At 60.2% G+C, this 20,405-nt stretch overlaps 8 protein-coding genes across 8 annotated transcripts; 3 read left to right on the top strand and 5 right to left on the bottom strand.

The window, feature by feature from the left end:
* Positions 1-68: 68 nt before the first annotated feature.
* On the bottom strand, positions 69-737 carry ACA1_063850 (uncharacterized protein; the record flags this gene model as incomplete). Its single annotated transcript, XM_004339586.1, has 4 exons — positions 69-196; positions 263-403; positions 487-610; positions 681-737. 4 exons carry the CDS (start codon positions 735-737, stop codon positions 69-71), a joined length of 450 nt encoding a protein of 149 aa, XP_004339634.1.
* Positions 738-2,250: 1,513 nt separating this feature from the next.
* On the top strand, positions 2,251-3,238 carry ACA1_063840 (uncharacterized protein; the record flags this gene model as incomplete). The annotated part of the gene is made up of 2 exons (XM_004339585.1): positions 2,251-2,544; positions 2,567-3,238. Coding segments are annotated over 2 exons (966 nt in total), but the record flags the coding sequence as incomplete, so codon positions are not given.
* A 275-nt stretch (positions 3,239-3,513) lies between these two features.
* Positions 3,514-4,799, bottom strand: ACA1_063830 (uncharacterized protein; the record flags this gene model as incomplete). Its single annotated transcript, XM_004339584.1, has 6 exons — positions 3,514-3,554; positions 3,624-4,012; positions 4,079-4,178; positions 4,299-4,346; positions 4,452-4,499; positions 4,628-4,799. The coding sequence occupies 6 exons, from the start codon at positions 4,797-4,799 to the stop codon at positions 3,514-3,516; spliced, it is 798 nt and encodes a 265-aa protein (XP_004339632.1).
* Positions 4,800-4,978: 179 nt separating this feature from the next.
* On the bottom strand, positions 4,979-7,753 carry ACA1_063820 (uncharacterized protein; the record flags this gene model as incomplete). The annotated part of the gene is made up of 12 exons (XM_004339583.1): positions 4,979-5,172; positions 5,218-5,400; positions 5,495-5,611; positions 5,728-5,830; positions 5,924-6,018; positions 6,096-6,219; positions 6,316-6,432; positions 6,512-6,715; positions 6,839-6,922; positions 6,995-7,072; positions 7,153-7,250; positions 7,381-7,753. 12 exons carry the CDS (start codon positions 7,751-7,753, stop codon positions 4,979-4,981), a joined length of 1,770 nt encoding a protein of 589 aa, XP_004339631.1.
* A 591-nt stretch (positions 7,754-8,344) lies between these two features.
* On the bottom strand, positions 8,345-9,873 carry ACA1_063810 (DHHC zinc finger domain containing protein; the record flags this gene model as incomplete). The annotated part of the gene is made up of 6 exons (XM_004339582.1): positions 8,345-8,569; positions 8,679-8,787; positions 8,878-8,939; positions 9,026-9,107; positions 9,369-9,526; positions 9,613-9,873. 6 exons carry the CDS (start codon positions 9,871-9,873, stop codon positions 8,345-8,347), a joined length of 897 nt encoding a protein of 298 aa, XP_004339630.1.
* A 203-nt stretch (positions 9,874-10,076) lies between these two features.
* Positions 10,077-13,219, top strand: ACA1_063800 (SPRY domain containing protein; the record flags this gene model as incomplete). The annotated part of the gene is made up of 13 exons (XM_004339581.1): positions 10,077-10,452; positions 10,627-10,758; positions 10,875-11,116; positions 11,191-11,682; positions 11,784-11,882; positions 11,968-12,027; positions 12,154-12,231; positions 12,361-12,437; positions 12,525-12,577; positions 12,661-12,734; positions 12,836-12,899; positions 12,960-13,065; positions 13,156-13,219. 13 exons carry the CDS (start codon positions 10,077-10,079, stop codon positions 13,217-13,219), a joined length of 1,917 nt encoding a protein of 638 aa, XP_004339629.1.
* Positions 13,220-13,582: 363 nt separating this feature from the next.
* ACA1_063790 (uncharacterized protein) lies at positions 13,583-14,903 on the top strand (the record flags this gene model as incomplete). The annotated part of the gene is made up of 4 exons (XM_004339580.1): positions 13,583-14,255; positions 14,357-14,465; positions 14,572-14,709; positions 14,774-14,903. The coding sequence occupies 4 exons, from the start codon at positions 13,583-13,585 to the stop codon at positions 14,901-14,903; spliced, it is 1,050 nt and encodes a 349-aa protein (XP_004339628.1).
* A 460-nt stretch (positions 14,904-15,363) lies between these two features.
* Positions 15,364-19,736, bottom strand: ACA1_063780 (nucleotidyltransferase domain containing protein; the record flags this gene model as incomplete). The annotated part of the gene is made up of 9 exons (XM_004339579.1): positions 15,364-16,699; positions 16,792-16,886; positions 16,988-17,128; positions 17,850-17,970; positions 18,061-18,324; positions 18,424-18,533; positions 18,630-19,031; positions 19,110-19,279; positions 19,640-19,736. 9 exons carry the CDS (start codon positions 19,734-19,736, stop codon positions 15,364-15,366), a joined length of 2,736 nt encoding a protein of 911 aa, XP_004339627.1.
* Positions 19,737-20,405: the final 669 nt, after the last annotated feature.

The raw sequence follows: 20,405 nt of genomic DNA, 5'->3' as shown, positions 1-20,405 counted from the left end.
CCACGCTTCGCCTGTATGGAATGCAACGCTCTTTTTTTACGCCGCTGCTGCGACTGGACCGCCAAGGATTACTGGACCTTCTTGGGCTGGGCCTTGTCCTTCGGGTGTTCGGGCGCGAAGGCGTTGCGGAGGGTGAAGTAGTTGAGCACTCCGGTGGCGCCCAGCGTGAGGCCCCACGCCCACTGGTGATTCACGTCTGAGAAGAGAAAGAGATGAGGGATATGAGTAGCCGATCACTGCGGAGCTGAAGAGACCAACGTACGGAAGTACTCGACGAGGGCGTCGTTAAGGACGCCGCTGAGGACGATGCTCAGACTATAGCACGCGTACGTGTACAGCAGGCTCTTCCAGTAGTTCCCGTCGGACCCAAACACCAGCCATCGGTGCAGCGCGTGCTGCCACACTGTACATGCCCCGCCATTTGCGTGTTAAACAGGCTTTGCACCGCTCGGGGTCGCTAAAGCAGGCGAGGGAGGGCAGTGGTACAGATGCTGAGGAAGTAGGCCAGAGACCAGCACAAGCCGGCGGGGTGGGGCAGCCACGATGCCGTCGAAGCGTAGAGGGCCTCGTAGACCACATAGAACAGACATGTCCCAATGGCTCCGCTCGCCTGAGACCCCGTGGTTCCCGCATTAGTAATTCCACCCCGTGCCGCCGTGCCCAAGGGAAGGGGGGAGTACGAAGAAGCGGATGAACTGCAGTACGCCACCACCTCCGGAGGTGCTGCTCGCGGCCATGCTTGTTGGATTTCACTGGCTTTCTTCTGCTTTCTCGACCAGTTTCTTTAGGCATAGCCAACTGTTAAGGTGGCTGCGAACTGGTGCGCTGCTGTGCGGGGCACTGCCCATTTTCCAAGCCCAAGAGAGCAAGCCACCAAGCCACCAAGATCGACTATGTCTGACGTACAAGGTGCTACTACTACCTTGCCCTTCTTTCCACGCTACGCGAGTTCTTGTTAGCGCTCCGTTTGGTTCCTTCTGACGCTGGCGACAGGAACCGACCACGGATGCACCTGCGGGTCCGAGTGCAAGTGCGGTCCCAACTGCACCTGCCCGAGCAGGTTCGAGGCCAAGGCGGAGAAGGCACACTCTGGGTGTGGCAAGAGTATGCGCCCCCCCCCTCTCAAAACTAGCACTGCCATTTTGTGTTCGTTTTTTTAATTCTTAGTTTACCATAATTTCTTGATTTGATTGCTGTTTACCTGCTGCGCACGCAGTGGAGCAGAAAGGTGGTGGAGTGTGGATGAAAGGCGGAGGTAAGGTCCAAGGGCAGATCGCTGGTACCTGACGCGTGTTTTGGCTGTGGCACAGAGGACTGTAAGTGTGGTGCGTCGTGCACGTGCACGGACTGCCACTGTGGCGAGAGCAAGGAGTGCAGCTCCACGTCTCAATGAGCCACATGCTCACTGCGCTCAGCCCTGCCCACATCACTGGAGACGTTGCTCGCATTGGACGTCTCCGCGCCCAGCAACTACGGCTGAGAGGCGCCGAATGCACTGACCACGAGAAACACATGATTGCAGATGGGGGAGAGAGGAAGGGGGACAACCAGCGTGCCCTCGAAGGATAAATAAAAATATAATCAACCACTTTTGTCAGGGCCTGGCTGACGTCTTTAAACACACTCACGTGAGATAAAGGTTTTAAATGTGGAATCAAGCAGATTTCTTGGTCAAGGCCAACGTACACACCACGTGCGGCTCACACGATGAGACAACATCCGCAGAACATGTCTGTTATGTGTTGGTCGGGGTGGGATTCGAACCACCGACCGCCACCACGCGTTGTGAGGCAAGCGAAATTTCCCGGATGAGTTAAGAAGCAAAAGAACGAAAGCGACATCCTAAATGGAAAAAGTACCGTTGAGCGCGGCTTTTCGTGGGAAGGGTGCACCTCTTGCGTGCTCTGTGCTGCGGCCGCAACCGAGCCGTGATCCAGAGGCGAGAGGTCAACCTCCAACGGGCTGGATCTGCAGCTCGCCCCGTCGGCGACGATATATTGAGTGCCATGATGGGGGTATAAAAACAGCCGGAAGCGTCATGTGCCCATTCTCTCAAACACATCCCACAACTGCCCCATCCCTGTCTCCTCTCTCGTCTCTCTCTTCTTGTTCGTTGGCCTTCTTCCCAGCGGCTGCTCCCTTCACCCACCATCGCCGGATTCTGCCTACGACCCTATCCACAAGGAACCTAAATAGGCCGATACCACAGCAAACCCGAAGAACCACGACCACAAGCACTACCACGACCATGCAGATGGACTACATAACGCCCGCACGACACATGGAAGAGCAGGGCGATGGTCCGAGCGTGATGCCGATGGGCCGCGAGCGGAAGGGTTCCTGGGGCGAGGCCATCCTGACGGGCGGCGCGGCGGTCGACTCGATCAACAACTACCTGCAGGCCCTGGCCGAGAAGGCCGACCAAAAGCGCAAGGAGCACAAGAAGAAGCGGAAGGAGCGGAAGGCCCTCAAGGACAAGAAGCACCGCCGCAAGCGCAGCCGATCGCAGGACGAGGGCTCTGCCAAGGCCGCCCACGACGATCGGACGGCCAACCCAGGTTCCCAGGCCGACCAGCCGCGCCAGACTGTCACAGCCACCCCCACCGCCACCGCGGCTGTCACCCACCACCAGCACCAGCACCAGCACCAGCACGCGCACCAGAACCAGCAGGCGCTGCACCCGATGACCATTAACCTGGTCGCCCCAACCATGCCCACCAACCTCGCCACGCGACGAGACCACCAGCCGCAGCACCCTCACGGCCACCACCTGGTCCACTCGGCATCGTATCCCAACTTCCCGGTGGGCCAGGCCCATCATCTCCACCAGCCGCAACGAAGCCACCCGATGCCCGCTGCGAACTCGACCTCGACGACCAGCCCGATGATGATGGCCGGCGCTGGGGAATTCTTCGCCTCCCATGCCGTGTCGATGTCCATGCCCACGCTCCCGACCCTCTCGTCGTCTTCCCTCCTCCTCAACGAGCCCTACGCGACTTCGACCTCGACCACGAGCGGCGGGTGGCACGACGCTGGGTCGCAGTGGGTGGACGCCGGTGTGCCCCTCCAGCAGCCGCAGCCCCAGCACACAATGAACGCGGCATTCCCACCCCAGCCGCAGCACCAGATGCAGATGCAGGGGTCGGGGCCGGCCTTCGACGACTCGTTCCTGTCGTCCTTCCTCAGCTCAGATATCCTGCAAGCCGAGGAAGTGGCTCTCCTCACCGACCTCCTCTAAAGCTCAGCCTTGGGTGGCTGGGTGGTGACCCTGCACCATCTCTCTTCGGCCTCTCTCCTCTTTCTTCTCCCCTCCTTTCTTCTGATCACTCCACCACGCCACGTTAGCACAGACAGGCTGTGTGACTTTCCCCTTGTATATACGAAAGCCCCCGACACCCATGTAATCAATCTTGTTCATATAAATTTACGAAGCTTTTACGACTCCAGTGTAACCGCCAATCCGCGCCGCAACCTCCCGCGCCAAGCACGTGGCCCAGGGCCCCAGACCTGTTACTAGTCGCGCCACCTCTTCTTGGGCGGCTGTGCCGTGTGTCCTGTGCTCGCGCGCCCAACGTCGTCAGTGGAAGGCCGCAAAATCGTAGACCGGAGGCGCTGCAGCGTACCTCGGTCAACCGGGGCATTGTCGTCCTGCTTCTCGCTTTCCTCCTCCCGAGCCGACGCGTCCTGTGGTGCTGCTGGGCTTTCATCGGCGGGCGGCTCCCTTTCCCTCTCCTTCCCTTTCTCCGTGGGCGAGGTAGCAGTGGTGGTGGCGGTGGCGCGATTGCGTTTCTCCTCTTCGCCTTTGTCTTCGTCTTCGTCTTCCTCCTCGCCCGTCCCCTCGCGCAGGTAGATCACCTCGCGCCCGGCCACGAACTTGGAGGCGCGGTGGTACCCTACCGGCACCGCCATCTCCTCGCTCTGCTCCGGGTCGTAGAGGCACACCTCCTCTTCGCCCTCGGCCTTTTCGTCGTCGTCGTCATCCCTCGGTGGCGGCAACGCCGTCCGCCTGCCCCTGCTCACCCCCAAACACGTTAGATCTCTTTAAGGTGGCAGTGGGCCGGGGGGGGACGGCAGGTACGGTTTGGGGAGGGGCGCGGGGAGTGAGTCGGGATCGATCTGGAAGAGGGCGCCTTGCCTGGTGCGGAAGTTGTAGCTGAAGGCCCCGTCCCCGGACAGGTCTGCACGCACGCACCGACGGAAGTTGAGCTCATTCTTTTACACACAAGAGGAGTGTGGGGTGTGCGCGCGTAGGTGCCACCAAGCGCAAGCAGCGGGGCGATTTGGGAGTTGCGCTGTACCGGTGGCGAGACCGGCTGCTCTCCGCTGGTACCACAGAAGGTTGCTCTCTGACCACGCCCACGCATCACCATCAAGAGCACCACCATCAGCGCAATTGCGTGGTAAAAGAGAGGCACATAGAGCGTAGCGTGAAGAGACAGGACGAGGGATACCGATGGCCGGTACGTGTTCCTTTGCCTTCGCCGCAGCCAACGCCAGTTCTGTGTTCAACATGTGCGTGTTTATTATTATTATTATTAATAAGCGAGATTGACTATTATTATTGTTAAAAATGTAAAAATAAATTATAATAGATATTGTCGAGGGTAGCACGGGCGGGTAAGCGCACCAGCAAAGAGACTGCCACTGCGGCCTCCATCCACAGCCTCTGGCGGCACGGCATTGGCGCCATCCTCTTCGTGTTCCAGTTCCTGACCTTCATCATCACCATTTGCGTGCAAATGATAGCGTCCCCGCTTGGGCAGACGATCGTCCCTGCTTCCCTCCTCGTCTTGCTCCATCCGTTTTAGTTGTTCTGTTCTACTTCAGTTTTCCTTTTCTTCGTCTCCGCTTCATATTTCCCTTTCTTTTTCTTTTTCCTTTTTCCTTTTTCCTTTTTCCTTTTTCCTTTTTCCTTTTTCTTTTTCTTTTTTGAATAAACACAAACCAGGTTTTATTCCCGAACCTACCCAGGCCACTGTCATCGGCAGGCGGCGAGGATGACGTTGGCGATGACGCTGAGGATGAGGACGAGCACGACGGCGTAGACGCACTTCTCGTCGATCTGCAAGCCACCGGCCCTCTGCATCGTCGGGACACCGCCACCCGGCATCACCTGCACGCCTGGCGCGATGCCCATCACCTGCCCTACCATGGGCGCCATCACCGGCGTCCCTGCGGGCATGGGCACCGAGGCCGGGGCTGGGACTACTGGCACACTACTGGCGGTGGCGGCCGGGGTGGGGGCGACAGCAGCAGCCGGTGGGGTGGAAGAGGCGGCAGCAGCAGGAGAAGCTGCGGGAGCGGGGGCCAGGGCCTCGGCGACGAGGGCGGCTTCGGTGTCAGCCATGAGCGACTTGAACGACTCCTCGACACCAGTGACCGAGCCTCGCTCGATTTTGCCTGCCGAGCGTAGTGCGTGTGCGACAAGCAAGAGGGTGAGAAGGTTTATGTCGACAACAGGAAGGACTTGTGGTGGTGGTGGTGAGCGCGGTACCGCGGAGGAGCCGTGGCGGAGACTTGATCCAGACCACCCAGGCCGTGTTCGAGATGTTCGTCTTGCCGGCCCCGTTTTCGCTGGCCTCGTAGACGGCGTGAATCACGAACGAGTCGGCTGTGGATGACCACGTCGCGACCCGAGCGACCCGAGATTAGTCGTGCACGACGCAGACACGACACCACACAAACGAACACCGCCACCCAACCAGAGCCACAAGCAGGTCGCAGTACCGTAGGGCACGCCTTGCATCCTCGACTCTTGCCAGACGCACAGCTTCTTCGAGGGCTGGCTCAGCAGGACGACCTTCTGTGTCTGCTCGACCAATGCGTCGCCCTGCGTATGTGTAGCGATGTAAAGAGAAGTCGAAAAGATGTGGGTGAGCGCGTGCAGGCCAGAATCGAGCAAGAGCGACAGATGGGTCCTCACCTTCACGAATGCGCTCTGCATGGGCTTGGTGTACTTGACCACCCGGGTCATCAGCCCCGGCTCACTGTCCGGCACCCACGGCCCAAGCGAAATATCTGCGCCGCCAGTAGAGAGAAGGTTTGGGTGAGCACACACCTTGCACGAACTGCACGGCGGGAGTGTGGCGGTGTACCGTAGAGTAGGTTCTTGGCCATGCTCCGTTGCACGTTGCTGCTGTTGGAGTCGTAGATGAGACTCCAGCAACGCTCCAGACTGGCCGACAGCGTCTGTGGCGCGACCCGGTTCACATTTTGCGCCTGGCACGCACGGGGAGCACGAGAGAAATCGCACGACAGTCAGCACAGGCGCCCCAACTCAAGGCACCGCAATGGATGGCGTTGGTCAGTGCTTACGTCGGCGGGCGGCTGGAGGAGAGCCGCGAAGCTCGGCGGCGCCACAGCTTGCGGCTCGAGCGGAATTTCCAATCGGGGCTCCTGTGGCTGCGACTGTTGCTCTACGACGCCAGCAGACTGTTTGTGGGGGGGAGGGACGGTAAGCGGTCGGAATACATTGCCAGCGCAGCGCTGTGGTGCTGGGGGGGGGGCGTACAGAGCCAGCGCTGGCCGTGTGACATTCGAGGATGGGCTCGTCCTCGCTCTCGGTGTCTTCGGGGTGGCCGCCGTAGTCGTCGTCGGAGCCCATCTCGGAGAGCGTCCCGTCGGAGGTGTCCGTCAGGCTGCCCCGTCGCTCCCCCTTGCGCATGGCCTTCTGCAGCTTCTTGTCGCACGCCCTGATCGTCTCCAGGTCGATGGTCTACACCCCCCACACACACAATCGCGTTCGCAGAAGATGATGATGGTGAGGAGGAGGAAGCGCGACATCACATGGTAAGCGAGGGCGAGCCGCATAGGGCGACGGATGGGAGGCTGGAGGTACCGAGTCGCCCTTGGCGCGCTGCCAGACGGCGAGCAGAATGCCGTAGGTGGTGCTGTTCTGAGTGAGGCTGCCTCTCAGCCGGTGCTGGAAGTGTGCGTGCGCTCTATTAGTACTCGGCTGCCGCGTGCGAGCCGGACCGGACGAAGAGCGCGGTACCGTTTTGTCGTGGGTGACGAGGTGGATGCGGTGTCGCTTGCGCACCATGTGCTCCACTTCGGCGAACGGAATGCATATCTACGGAGGACCCGATGAGCGCGAGGATCATCATCTTCATCAACCCGCCACCGCAGCGGCTACAGGCGGGGTGAACGTACATTGGTGCGGTGGGAGTGAGAGACGAAGACGAGGTGGTTGGGGAAAATATACATCTTGCCATGCGATGGACGCGGCTTCTTATACACGCACGGGAACACTACGTCGGTCGCCACCACACACATGCGCACGCACGACACAACACGCAACACGACACGACACACGCATAGAGTGTGAGAGTGTGCCATCGGTTACAGTGGTCATCGTCATCAATGGGGCGTGAGGGGTACCGCGGACGAGGGCGTCGGTGGAGGGGATGCCCCACTTGGCCCGCAGCTTGGCCACGCGCTCCTCGGGCACCACCCCGGACGACTCCAGGTCGGCGCTCCGCTGGCCCGCCGCCGCCGAGTAGGTGGGCAGCGACGCGGCCAGCTGGTTGGGCGCCGGCGACACGCGCTTGTGGGTGGCCGAGAGGAGCGCCGTGGACGAGGCGGCCCGCGCGCCGGAGGGCGAGGTCTCGTTGCGCAGCGAGCGGGAGGAGAAGGAGGGCGGGGCCGCGGAGGGCGCGAGCGCGGCGTCGGCGCCACCGCCACCGCTGTGGTGCGGAGCGCTGACGCTGCGGCCCGGTGCGACGTGCTCCCTCGTGGTCGCCTTCATGGCCATGGTGCCGTCGTCGATGGGCGCGGTGGTGGTGGTCTCGACGATGTGCACGCGTGGTTGTTGTGTTTGTTGTTCCATATCTGTGGGTCGAGCCCCAAAGAAACGAGGTTGTGTTCCCGGGAGGAGGTTGCACAAGAGGCGAGGACTGGGGGACGGAAAAGGAGGTGGTGGCGAAGAAGAGAAAAGTAAATAAACGGGGGTCAAGTTGTCGGGTAATGGTCCTGTCACACGTTGGCCAGAGAAGGAGCCATGTGAGAAGAGATCGAATTCAGGCAGTTTATTATGATTATTTTATTTTGATTTTATTTTGATTTTGATTTTAATGGAAAAAGGGGAGAGTACCCTGGGCTTCAAGAGGTAGGGTGTGTACAAAGGATCAGCTCACGTTCAGGATGGTTCACTCTTCTGGAGTCCAAGCTGTTGCAGAAAACCAACCCTAGGGTTTAAAGCAGCGTCGTGTCGTGTGATTGTGTTCGGTGCAAACAGCGCGTCCAATTTCCTTGTTTTCCTCGCATTTCCCGCCCAACAAACGCACGAGCCCCGCCCTCGGTGAAATCTCCGAACGATGAGGCAGATGCGACGATGGTCATCGGCTCAGGAGTTGAGGGAGGAGCTGCCGGCGAGGGGTGCCTCTTCGTCGTCGTGGTGGTGGTGGCCCAGCGTGGCGGTGGCGGGGCTCGGTCCGCTGGCGGTATGTACAAAGCGCGCGCTATCGTGGCTTTCTGTGGGCGGGGGACCGGTGGCGAGGGAGGGCAGCAGCCACAGCCACGGCTCGTCGCCAAACACTCGCTTGAGGTTGGCCAGCGGACCCGGGTTGTGCTGCCGCGACGCGGTCAAGTCAGCGAGACGCAAACCCAGTGTGAACATTGTCGACTCACTCACATTCTTGAGAATGATGATGATGATTGTTAGCTCGATGGTGGCATACCTCTGGAGGCTTGTTGAGTAGGATCTCGAGAAAGGTCTGATTGCGCAGGATGGCCCGCAGATGCCGGACGCATAGCCAGGTCGTGGCAACGATGACAAATGCGAGGAGGCTGATGCGCGCGCCAATGCACACTTTGTGTTAGTTTGCTAGCAACGGCCAACTGTTGTTCGCGTATCGGGCCAAGGCTGGTGAGGCGCACCCGAGATTGGCGACGGTCAACGCAACCGCCCAGGCCAAGTACTCCTCGGTGTGGTCGGCTTCCTGGATATACAGAAACATCGACATGAAATCATGAACTGTGGCAGGAGAGGAGGAGAGTGGCGAGGGAGTGGTACAGCGAGTTGTACGGCGCGAGCCACAAAAAAGGCGAAGCCGCTCAACGCGCAGAGCAGGGCGTAGACGATAAAGAGAGAGAACGCCTTCATATTCCTGAACCTAGAACCAGACGACACACGACACGCGTGACACACACGACACACGACACACGACACGACCAACGGCACGACACGACACACGTCGAGAATGAGTGTGTGAGCCTCGCAGGGCAGAAGCAGCAGCAAAAGAACAAGATAAGACTACCCGACGCAGTTGTTGAGGAAGATGCAGTGGTGGTCCATCTTGATCACGCACCTGATCGGAGTGCGCAGTGGTGTGAGTGGTGTGAGCAGCACTGCGGGGAGTGAGCTGTACCGCTGGCACAGTGAGCAGTGGTGCGCGCTCTGCGGTTTGGGCGCGCAGCAGAACGAGCACTCGCGCTCGTGCGACGTCAGGAACTCGGACAGGGATATCCTCCCCGCCGTCACCGCCCCGCCACCCTCCACCGCCGCCTGCTCCTCGCTCTCCTCGTCCTACCATGGCGCCCTTGCTCGGGTCAGAGAAGATAGATGTAGAAGAAGAAATGGAAAAGGGGCCTTGACGGAGAGGGAGGTGCTACGTCGCCGGCAGAGGCGGGCTGGAGGGGCACGTAGCCGGGGTCGGCCGAGGTGACGATGATCCCCGAGGCGAGCATGAGCAGCACGAGCAGCTGGAGGGCGAGCACGGCCACCGCGCCCGAGACCGAATCGAGGGCGCCGAGCGGCAGTACGGCGCCAAAAACCAGACTGCCCTCGAGGAACAGCACCACCGCCAGCGTTGTCCAGGCCGCACCCCTACGCTTCCACCACCTGCCCACCACACCACCGGTCCATGCGGCCATCTCCCCCTCTCCTTCACAACGGCCTCAACCCTGGACCCGATTGATCCTCGATCAAATCTCGAACTTTTGTTTTTGTTTTCTTTTTTATTTTCTTTGTTTTCTTTTTGCGTTCGCGTGGTCTGAAAGTTTGCAGTTTTAGTGAAACGAACGCAAGACACCAGGCCGACGGAGAAGAAGAACAAAGAGAGGCCACACAAGAAGAGATGCAGTCGTTCCTGTCGTTGCTGGGCATGGGCAAGGCGGGGGAGCGCGCCCCGTCGGCGGTGGAGGAGGCTGCGGCGCTTCTGGCCTCGTGCCCGACCCAGGGTGGGGCAGACCTGGACAAGTGGGTCGAGGCCGTGGCACCCCACTTCATGGCCCTCGTTCGGCCACCGCCCAAGAAGAAGGAGAGGGAAAAGGAAAAGGAGAAGAAGGCGAGTGACTCGCAGGGAGGAGGGACGCATGGACTGGACCTGGTGTCGCTGCCGCGGGTGGCCGTGGCGCGCCTTCTCGCGAGCGACAAGCTGTGCGTAGAGAGCGAGTACCAGGCCTACCTCTTCGCCGCCGCCCACGCCGAACTGCACGCCTTCCACCGCTACCGTACCCCCCCCTTTTCCCTATTTATTGTGTTTGCTATTTTTATATTTAAATAAATATTTTTCTTTGCATTTCTGGCTATGATTTTAATTATTATATTTCTGTTGACTTTTTGTTATTCCAACAAAAGCAATCAAGAGAATATTTGTAACCTGGCTTGTGGCTTCGGGGTCGCAGAGAGCGCGCAGGCAAGTGGCGGGAGCAGCAGCGGCAGCGGCGTCACGGACTTGCGTGGCTCGGACGCCCTCTACGGCCAATTCTCGGCAGGAGCCCTCAAGCTTCTCTCCGGCCAGCGCACCGACACCAGCAGTACTCCCGCACCCCCCTTACCCCCCCACCCTCTGTGTCTCGTGTCGTGTCGTTGGTCGCGTCGGTGCCTCGCAGGGCTCACGCACTCATGAGTGCCGCCGCTTGAATTGGTGCAGGCCAGCACTCGGAGGCCGAGACGCACACGGACACCCACAACGACGACGAGGACGGCTCGGACGACGACGAGGGCGAGGGCATCCACGGCGCCCACTATGAGGAGGAGGAGGAGGAGGAGGACGGGTCCGATACTGACACCTCGAGCAGCAGCAGCGTCGCCAGTCCGGGCAGGGCCGCCAAGAACCTCAACCTGCGCGGCACTGCCGGGCTGTACCAACACATGAGCCTGGGCGCCCTCAAGGTACGTACCACCGCCACCTTAAAAGTGTCCCAGGGCAGCCGTCGCTCATCCCACTCCACACACACGACACACAGTCGCGCGCAGAGGTGAAGGCGGTGGCGGCAGCAGCGCCGGAGGGCGACGAAAGCGACGCGCTGGTGGCCGAGTGGCTGGCCAAGGAACAGCAGGACAAGCTCGCCACAACCGAACAGCCGGCTGCGGAGAAGGAGGCGGAGGCGGAGAAGGAGGAGAAGGCGGAGAAGGAGGAGAGCGAGACGAAGGAAGCAAAGGAAGCCGAGGCGCAGGCCGACGACAAGGACAAGGACGCGGCGGCGGAGGAGGAGAAGCCCGCGAGGAAGAGGGGGACGACGCCAACGGGGCGGAAGGGCCGGACGGCGCGAACGGGCGGCAAGGCGGCCAGAAGGCAGGAGAGGCGGAGAGCCCGGCGGAAGCAGGCGGCGGGCAAGCGCGGAGCGAAGGGCGGCAACGAATCGGACGACGACAACGGCGAAGACTTCTACGACGACCCCGAGCTGCGCCAGTTCCGGCAAACGGACGCGTGGCGGGCCTACATGCGAGAAGCCATGGTGCGAACCACCACCACCCACCCACCACCACGCGCTGGTACCTCGTCTTTTGGGCCAAAGCTCAGCATTGGCGTCGTGGCGTGTGCGGTGGGCGTGCGCAGGCGGATCTTGAGCCCCATATCCGCTTTCCGCTCATCTCGCCCCACTGGCTGACCGTCGTGGAGACGCACAAGCTCGTTTCGCGGGACCTCCTCACCGAGGTATCGGCCCATCTCGTCCCCCAAACCCCATCATTTTACCAGTTCGGCGATCGTGCTCACCGCGCGCGGTGATGAATACCCATAGGCCTATCGGCACCAGGCCCTCATGCAGGCCGGCGACACTTCCCTCTACACTCCTCCCAAGGTACTCCCCCTCCCAAACCCGCCACCGCACGCACACGCACACGCACACGCACACGCACACGCACACGCACACGCACACGCACACGCACACTTACCGTCACCATCTCGGGCGTGCCCCCTCCCAAAGAACAATTTGCGGATGCAGCCGCGCAGCTATGTGAACGCCATGCAGTGGGATACCGACCGCCACGGCCTCCACATCAAGGTGCGGAACGTTTACCCTAAATTGTTTACACCTCCCTTCGACTGTCTGTTGTTGGCGCGTGTGCTGCTGGTTCGCCGGTCGTCGAGCAACAAGTGCTGACTGACGTGCACGCGACCGTACGGCTGACAGATCAGCAACAACGGCAAGGTGGCGAAGAAGTTGCAGTCCCACTGGTTCTCCGTGGCCCTTGGCAAGGACGGCTACGAGTGCGTCCGCCCCACAGAACTGCCGCGAGTGGCCACGAACCAAAGCATTGATGCATTGCGCGGCGTGGGCTTTGGGGGCCAATACAGGTTAGGAAGACACTACTGGGCCATCAAGGTCGGCGGCGACGAGACGTACATTGGTACGAGTGTGTCCTCGTCTTCTGCCGAATTTAACATGTTGTGATTTCTGATCATTACCGTCGCCACCGACGACGAACGGCAGGCATTGCTACGGCCCAGCTCAACCAGCTGGACAATTACTTAGCCGTCGACACCAGTTCGATGTGCTACAATCAGGTAAGCAATGTTGTCTGCCTTTGTCGCTGCCTTTCTTCCTTTCCTGCGCTGCGGCGCTGTGTACGTGTCGTATCCAACGGCTTTGTCGGCACTGCGTACAGTACGGCAGCATCTCAGGCACCTGCGCGACCACGGTGGCCTACTATCTGCCGCCGTACAAGAGAGGTACACCGACGTCCAACTCTCATCGCCTGACGTGTTGTGGGGACCAACCATCTGGCGCAGGCGATGTCATCGGAGTGCTGTTGGACATGGACAAGAAGGAGCTCAGCTTCTACAAGAATGGCGCTTCCCTCGGGCAGGCCTTCCGGTCCATCCCCGCCGGCAAGTGGTACATCGCCAGCCTCTCTTCATTGCGCTCAAAAAGCAAATGTCTTTTCATGCTTATGTATCGCTTCATCCTGTCTGGCCAACACCCCAGGTATCCAGCAGTTGGCTGGCGTGCGGGAATGCAAACGCTGGTGAGCACAGGGCAGTCGTTCTGAGGTCTCCTGCTTTTGAAGCCCACACAAGGTCACAAAAGATGTACATTGTATGGAGTGAGATGTAAGTAAGCAATAAGTTGCAAGCCAACAATCATGCTCAGGGGGTTAGTGTGGCTGCTGCTTTGGGACCAGCTGAAGGCAGCTCACAGCTTAGCAGCTCTGCAATCTCTCTGCCACAAGAAAGTGTACTGGGAAAAGACAGAAAACCTGGGCCAAGAGAGCAGAACGCAAACTGGACACGGAGAAGGTTCTGTCACCACAGCTTATGGTTGAGCGCCTCCGGGGCGTCAAGCCCCACAGGTGCTCAAGAGCAACCCAACGTACAGACTCTAAGACGCCCACAACAGCATACAGCAGCAAAAGATGGAGACCGGTGTGCGGAGGGATGAGGTTGAGATTCGCCTCACTGTCGGTGGCAGCTCCAGCGATGTAGCGACTGGCAGCACAGGTGGTGGAGGCGGAGGGCTGTGCGGCGACCTGGGTTGCGGTGGTGGTCGCGAGCGACAAGGCTCAGGGGGCAGAGGGCGCGGCCAGGCAGAGAGGGCGGCTGAGGGGCGGGCGCGGCACGAGGCCGAAGTGGTGGAGGCCGTCGAGCGTCTGGTGCTGGAGCACGGCATCGGGGGCGCCACCACCGTCCCTGCCGCCTTTGCCGTCCGACCCCGCTCCCTCTCCAATTCCTCCTCTTCATCTTCATCTTCATCCGCTCATGGAGAAGTAGTGGGGCTCGTGCGCGAGAAGCGGGTCACACTCGTCTCCGCCGCGCTCGATCCCGCCTCGTTCGACGATGCCGCCAGCAACAGCGACGAACGTGACGTTGTAGAGGATGGAGAAAAAGTAGAAGTCGAAGAGGCCGCGGAGGACGTGCTCTTCGGCGCGTGCAAGGCGCCGCCGCCGAAGGACGAGGACGCGGTGGGCGAGGCGCTGGGCGAGGTGTGCATTACGGTGCCCTCCACGATGGACAAGGACCTCCTCCTCTCCCAGCACGAGCACGAGCGCTACGTCATGAACGTCGTCCAGCGCCTCATCCCCGTCGCAGGTACACCAACGCCACACCTGCCCATCTCGACCACCATCACCCGCTCCTTGCCTCTGATGTACTCGCGCCTGACGGCCCTGTTTCCCCCCGTGAATGGGCAGGGCGCGTGACAGCGGTGCCGGCCGTCGGGTTCTGGATGCTGGAGACGGCCACGACCAACTCGATCGCCACCGGGGATCGCCTGATGCAGGAGCGGGTCACCATCGTCAGGTATGGAAGCAGGCCACACGTCACGTCTGCAAGGTGTAACCGGCCGCGTGCAATGACTGACCAGCAATCGGGGTGCTGTGTGTGTGTGTGTGCTACATGGGCTCAGTGCGGCGTGCGTGGTGGACGCCAAGGTGCGCAGCGTGGTCAAGGAGACAGCCACCTGGCTGGCCAACGCGCTGGGCCAGGAGGCCGTGTTCGTGAAGATCAACAACCAGCCCTACCTCATCCGGATGACCAGCGAACGGTGAGTCGCCACTACCCACATTCCATGCAGTGTGTGGGCAACCACTAAACGAAAGAGCGCACAGGGGGGAGAACGAGGCCGTGGAGCGAAAGGAGAAGAAGGTCAAGAAAGCACGAGGGCGGCGGCACAACAAGAACTACCGATTCTTCAAGGTGGCTCCCACCATGGTCTACGAATGCAACCACCAGGCCTAGACCGGCAGAGCGCCACTGATTTATTTATTTATTTTATTCTGGTGGCCAATGCAACGGTCAGTTGAAACACAACTGCGGAGTGGAGAGGCAGGCTACAAGGTAAAAGGAAGGATTTATTTGTTTTCTAATTTTTATACGTTTTTAAGTTTTTATCCTCCCTGCTCGCTAAAGTGAGAAGTAATAGATGAAAAGAATAAATACTCGCCCAAGCAGAGAGCATCCCACGCGGTTAGGGGCTGCTCCCTCGCACGGTAGGCAGAGAGGTAGAGAGACAGACAAAAAAGCCACGCACGAACACAAAAATAACCGAAAAATAAATACTAAACACAAAAGGGGGCTGGCCTCGTCGCGTTTTTACAGGTGTTCGTGGGCGCTTTCGACCTCGTCCCGTTCGGTCGGTGATGATGTCGAGTCGATGGGTCGTCGATGCGGAAAAATTGGGCTGCGCCGGGCCTCCTCTTTACCTCTTCTGCTTCTGATTGCGGGCCTTGCTGCGCTGGCCGTTGGCGTCGGCGCCTTCGTGGTCGCCGTTGTCGCTGCCGACACCGATCAGGTTGGGCGTCGCGAGGGCCACGGAAGAGGTGTGGTCGCTGTTGTTGTGGTGCTGGTTGGCGATGAGGATGTTGTTTATGATGGCCTCCATCGGACTGTCCGCAGCTCGCGATCGCTTGCGCGGCTCGAGTGTGGCCGTCGCGGCGGGCGGCACCGCCGACGCTGACGACGGCGAGGCGGGGTTCGGCCGGCGCATGCTGGATCGTCGGCGGGGCACCGTCGCTACCTCGTCACTCGCCCTCTTGCTGGTGCTGACGTCAGCACCAGCACTCGCGCCCTTTTGCCTCACAGCGCCTCGACCTCGCGAGGCGGAAGACGACGCTGAGGATGAAGATGAAGATGAAGCAGGCTGGGCGACTCGTCGGTCTCTTCGGTCACCATTGGAAGACGACGACGAAGACGACGATGAAGACCGCTCCCACCGTCCGCTTCCGCTTCGTCGTGCCGCTGTGGCCGACGTGCGCGACGATGACGACGAATTCGACGAGCGGGATGACGAGGAGGAGGGTGCGGGCTTGGTGCCAGGCGGATTCCGGCGCCAGGTAAGGTCCTCCTTGTCGTCGCCCTCCCTCGAGGAGGCCGAGTCACCGTGAGCCCTGCTGCTGCCGTGCTGGGGCTTGCCGCCCTTCGAGGCCCGCGGACCCGCTGGGCCGTTGTTGCTGCCGGCGTTCTTCATGACGAGGCTCACCCAGTCGCCGGTACGCGGCTGCTGCTGCTGCGACTTGGCCTGCTGCGGTTGCTGTGTAGCCGACGCGGGTGCCGCTCGTCGCTCGACGACCACGCTGTCGATACTCGAGGCCGACGCAGACTTGGCGGCGTAGGTCGTGGTGGCGGGCGGACGGGACTTCGAGGACTTGTCGCTGCGCCAGCTGACAGCCGGCGGGTGGCGGTGCGCGGCGGCATGGGTCGAGGACACGGGGGCGGTGGCGAGGTGGGGCAAGATGGGGAGGCCGCATCGGTAGTGGTGGCGCACAAAGTCGCGCTGCTCCATCATCTTCTCGTCCTGGAGGAGGATGCGGCACAGCAGCGAGGGCGCGCTGTAGCTGGGCTCCTTCGAGATCAGCACCTTGTACGCGTTGGCCAAGCAGCCGCGCACGTCCATGATCGCATACGACATGCGGCTGATGTCGTTCTCAGGGAAGCAGGGATCCTCCGCCGACAGCAGCCAGGGCTGCTGCCAGTCGACCCAGTTCCGCTGGGCCTTGGGGAAGTAATAGCCCCCGTCTCGAATCGACAGGCCCGTACTAGAGGGTGGTGGTGGTGGACGGGTGGGAGGTCAGGTCAGCAACCGCAGCGCCCGCTGTCCGTGTCGTGCGCTGTGTCGTGGCATGTGTACCGGAAGTAGTTAAACTCTTGGCCGTAGAGCTTGAGAAAGCCCAGGAACAGCACGCCGAGGTCCTGCTGCTTCTCCACGGCGCGAGGCTTGTGCAACTTTTTTTTTGTCCCAGCAGAAGCGTGTGTGTCAGCGATGCGCGAAGAGAATGCAAATAAAACGACATCGGGCGACGAGCAGCAGAGCTGGGAGACGGTACCTGGAGGTAGGAGATGATCATGATGATGAGCGCGTAGGATCCGAGACCGCCGGTGTAGGGCTCGTTCATTCCGAATTGCTTGAGGTAGTACTTGATGAGCAGGGCGAGCGGCTTCACCGAAGGCTCCTCGTCTAAGTACCTCTGCACGTTCGCAAAGAGAACACGAGCACGCAAGTGGTGTGATAGGGACGGAAGACAGTGGAGTGAGTTTCACGGGGGGAGCTCAAGGTGGCCACGCTCTACAGAAAAATTAAGTAAAACAAGAAAAATAGAACAAAAGAAAGACAGATATCGAGAAAAACAAGTACGCGAGCGAGAGCGGAGGTAGTCGTGTGGACGACGCGCGCGGGGGAACGACGAGCGAACGAGAATTTGTCCATTACTCTGAGGGTACCACAAAGCATATCTCACGCGCCCTCAGACGCGCGCACACCCGGACACCACCGCCGCACACGACACAAGGCCCACTCTCGCGCGAGTGCGCCATGTGCCCGCGTGCGGTGGTGATGACGGTAGCGTGGCGGCGCCGAAGGGAGACGCGGAGAGAGAATTGGGAAATTGGGTTCCGTTTCTCCATTTCACTTATGTGGCCCAGAGAGGGGTATGGAGGTCTATGGTGTGTGCGAGTGGGACGACACCCCCCCCCCCATAGAAGGGGAGTGTGTGGTCCCACTAATCTTGAGTGTTCGCCGGCACCACCAATCATCAACCATCCAAATAAATTCACACTACTAAGGGCATTGGCCGCGGCTAACGAACTACGAAGAGAGTAAGAGGCAATAGTGCAGAGTTGGCGAGTGGTCCGTGAATGGGAGTGCGGTGTGTGTGGTCGTGCTGCGTGAGGATGAGAGAAGGGGCAAACCTTGATGAGGTTGATGTGGGCGGGACCCGTGGGCACGTCGAAGCTGATGTCAACCAAACACCCGGTCGCGGCGTCGACCAACTTGATGATCGGCACACGCGCGGTAGCAATGGCTTGCACTCTGCGGAACGCCGACGCACATTCCGCACATACCAACGTGAGTGCACCAATTACGAAATGAAGCGCAACGCGTGCAAATTGTGTGTTGTACCGGCCCATGGAGCGCCGGCGAAGGGCGGAGGCGAGTTCGTCGATGGGCGATGGGCTGCAGGCGTTGGCGCCCATGATGCAGAGGTCGATGTCGCTGGTGGGCAGGTAGATGTCGGTGGCGCACGAGCCGAACACCCGCAGCTGCACGCTGGGCCACAAGGTCTCCACGACCTTGGATATCCGCGCGATCACGTCCTCCCGCATCTGCTTCTCCTCGGCCGACGGCGACACCCACTTGCAGAACGAAATTATCTCGTCGTGGAGCCTGCGCGGACCACGACAATCATGGTTGGCCCCGCGCCCAAGTCACGCAAAGTCGGTCGAGACCCGCGGTCGAGTGGGTGAGAGGGGGGGGGGGGCGCACGATGGTAGGTCGTCCTTCCGCTCGGCGGAATCGCGGAGCCACGGCGGCACATCGGCGAAGCGGGGACCCATCAGCCGCAGCGGCGTGGTCCCATAGCACATCGACGCGCCCTGCAGTACCCACCAGCAACCGGCACACCACGTGAGAGGGGTCGACCAAACAATCGGGACGTGGGATCCCTTATCAACTTTCGGGAGGCGGCGTACGTAGTGTTGCCCCGAAGAGGACGAAGTCGAGGTGGAGGTGGAGGTGGTGGTAGTGGGAGGCGGCAGGGGCAGCAACGACGGCGAGTCCCTCCTAGAGGAGCTTGACGCCGCAGACGAGGCCACTGCAGCGGCAGCGGGGTTGTGCCGACGGTGGTGAAGTCGGCCGTCGGCCTCGTCCAGGTCGTCATCATCGTCATCGTTGTCACTATCATCGTCGACGTCTCGATCGTTGTCGTCATCGTCGCCACGGTGGTGTCGGGCATCGGCATCGTCGTCGTTGTCGCTGCCGCTACTCGCGTCCGCAGTCGCACGGTCGCTCTCATCTCCAGATTCGTCGCTCACTCCGCCGTCAGGAGATTGAGTGGCGAGATTGAGGTGGCCGCCGTGGTGGTGATGGTGAAGCTGCAGATTATGTAGATGGTGATCATGAAGTTGATGATGAGGATGGAGATGAAGATGAAGCGCAGTAGAGCGCGTCACTTCCCGGTCACTGCCGGTCATAGCGGAGGAGGCAACTCCGTCGCCGGCCTGGGACTGAGCCTGGGCGGCAGCGGTCGCTCGCTCCTCGTCGCTGGTGGTGGGCGAGTGCAGCAGAAATCGTGGGCTTGCGGCGTCCTCCGCGTCTTGCATGTGCGCATCGCAGTCCTCGTCTGGGGCAAGGAATTGTGAGAAATCGATTCGATGGGTCGTGGTTCCATTCAAACGGAGTACGCATGTAGGATACGCATATATAAAAGTGGTCAAATTATAATCGGAAAAGTCGTTGGTGCTTCCTACAGCAGATCGAGCGACATGGCGCATGTGGAGGCGGGATTACGCCCCCTCCAACACGGTCCCGATCGTGCGCGTTCGAGGTTGAACATGGTCAATACCACGGAATGGTGAAAAGAAGTGACAAGGAGATAATTATAAACCAAAAGAATGATTGTCGCCCACGTCGGAATGAAAAGGAACTTAATGATTGAATGTTGTGTAAGAGAGGGTGCAAGAAGGCTGGGCGCGCGAGGTACCAGTCGTGTGGGTGCGGCAGTTGAAGTGGACGGAGGTGGCGGAGGGTCCGCCATCCCAGCGCTGAAGCTCTCGTGTTCGGTTGGTTCGCTCCTTCATTCTGGGCTAACTCTAATTTGATAATGCTGTTGGCGAATCTCCTGACTCGCCGAGTTCTTGTTCTGTATTGTGCGCTCTCCGTCTGTGTGATCGATCTAGCCGTTCTCTCTTTCGCGCTGTGGAGCACGCAGACGAAAAATAAATAATTGTAAAAATGTGTGCGGAAAAATAGCCAAATAAATGGAAATTGACGACGGAAAGTTGGCGTTGCTGGACTTCCAACTATTTGAGCTCCCGCTTCGTCGCGGAAAATTTAAGGTGGCTGCTGGGGGGGAGTACGGCAGAAGGTGGTTCAGGTTGTTGGTGTACAAGGTGGTGGTGGCACTACTGGTAGTGTTCCCTCGTGTCACGCTCCAGGCAAAGTTGAGAATATGGCGTTTTGTTGTCTCTTGGCTCGGGTCCGGTGTGGTGTTGAGGGCGGCAACAAAGGACCGGCAGGACTGCGGGCCATCGGTGACATTCCAGGCTATCTCGAAACGCGGTGTGGCCGCTATGGCACGCGAGAATTCGCTCGAAAACGCGGAGGCTCAAGGAGAGAGACTCGCACTCGAGGACCACGAGCGTGCATAAAGGGGTGCTGTTCATGTCAATAAATAGGGCTTGCGTGTTTTGGTGTACAGCTCGGCCGCTCGCATGGGCGACATGGTGTCACACGCACACAGCGCGCAG

This window comes from Acanthamoeba castellanii (genome assembly GCF_000313135.1).
Source record: "Acanthamoeba castellanii str. Neff unplaced genomic scaffold scf7180000084599, whole genome shotgun sequence".
NCBI classification, from domain to species: Eukaryota; Discosea; order Longamoebia; family Acanthamoebidae; genus Acanthamoeba; species Acanthamoeba castellanii.
Note: the sequence above shows the minus strand (reverse complement) of the source record. Positions and strands in the feature narration are given on the sequence as shown.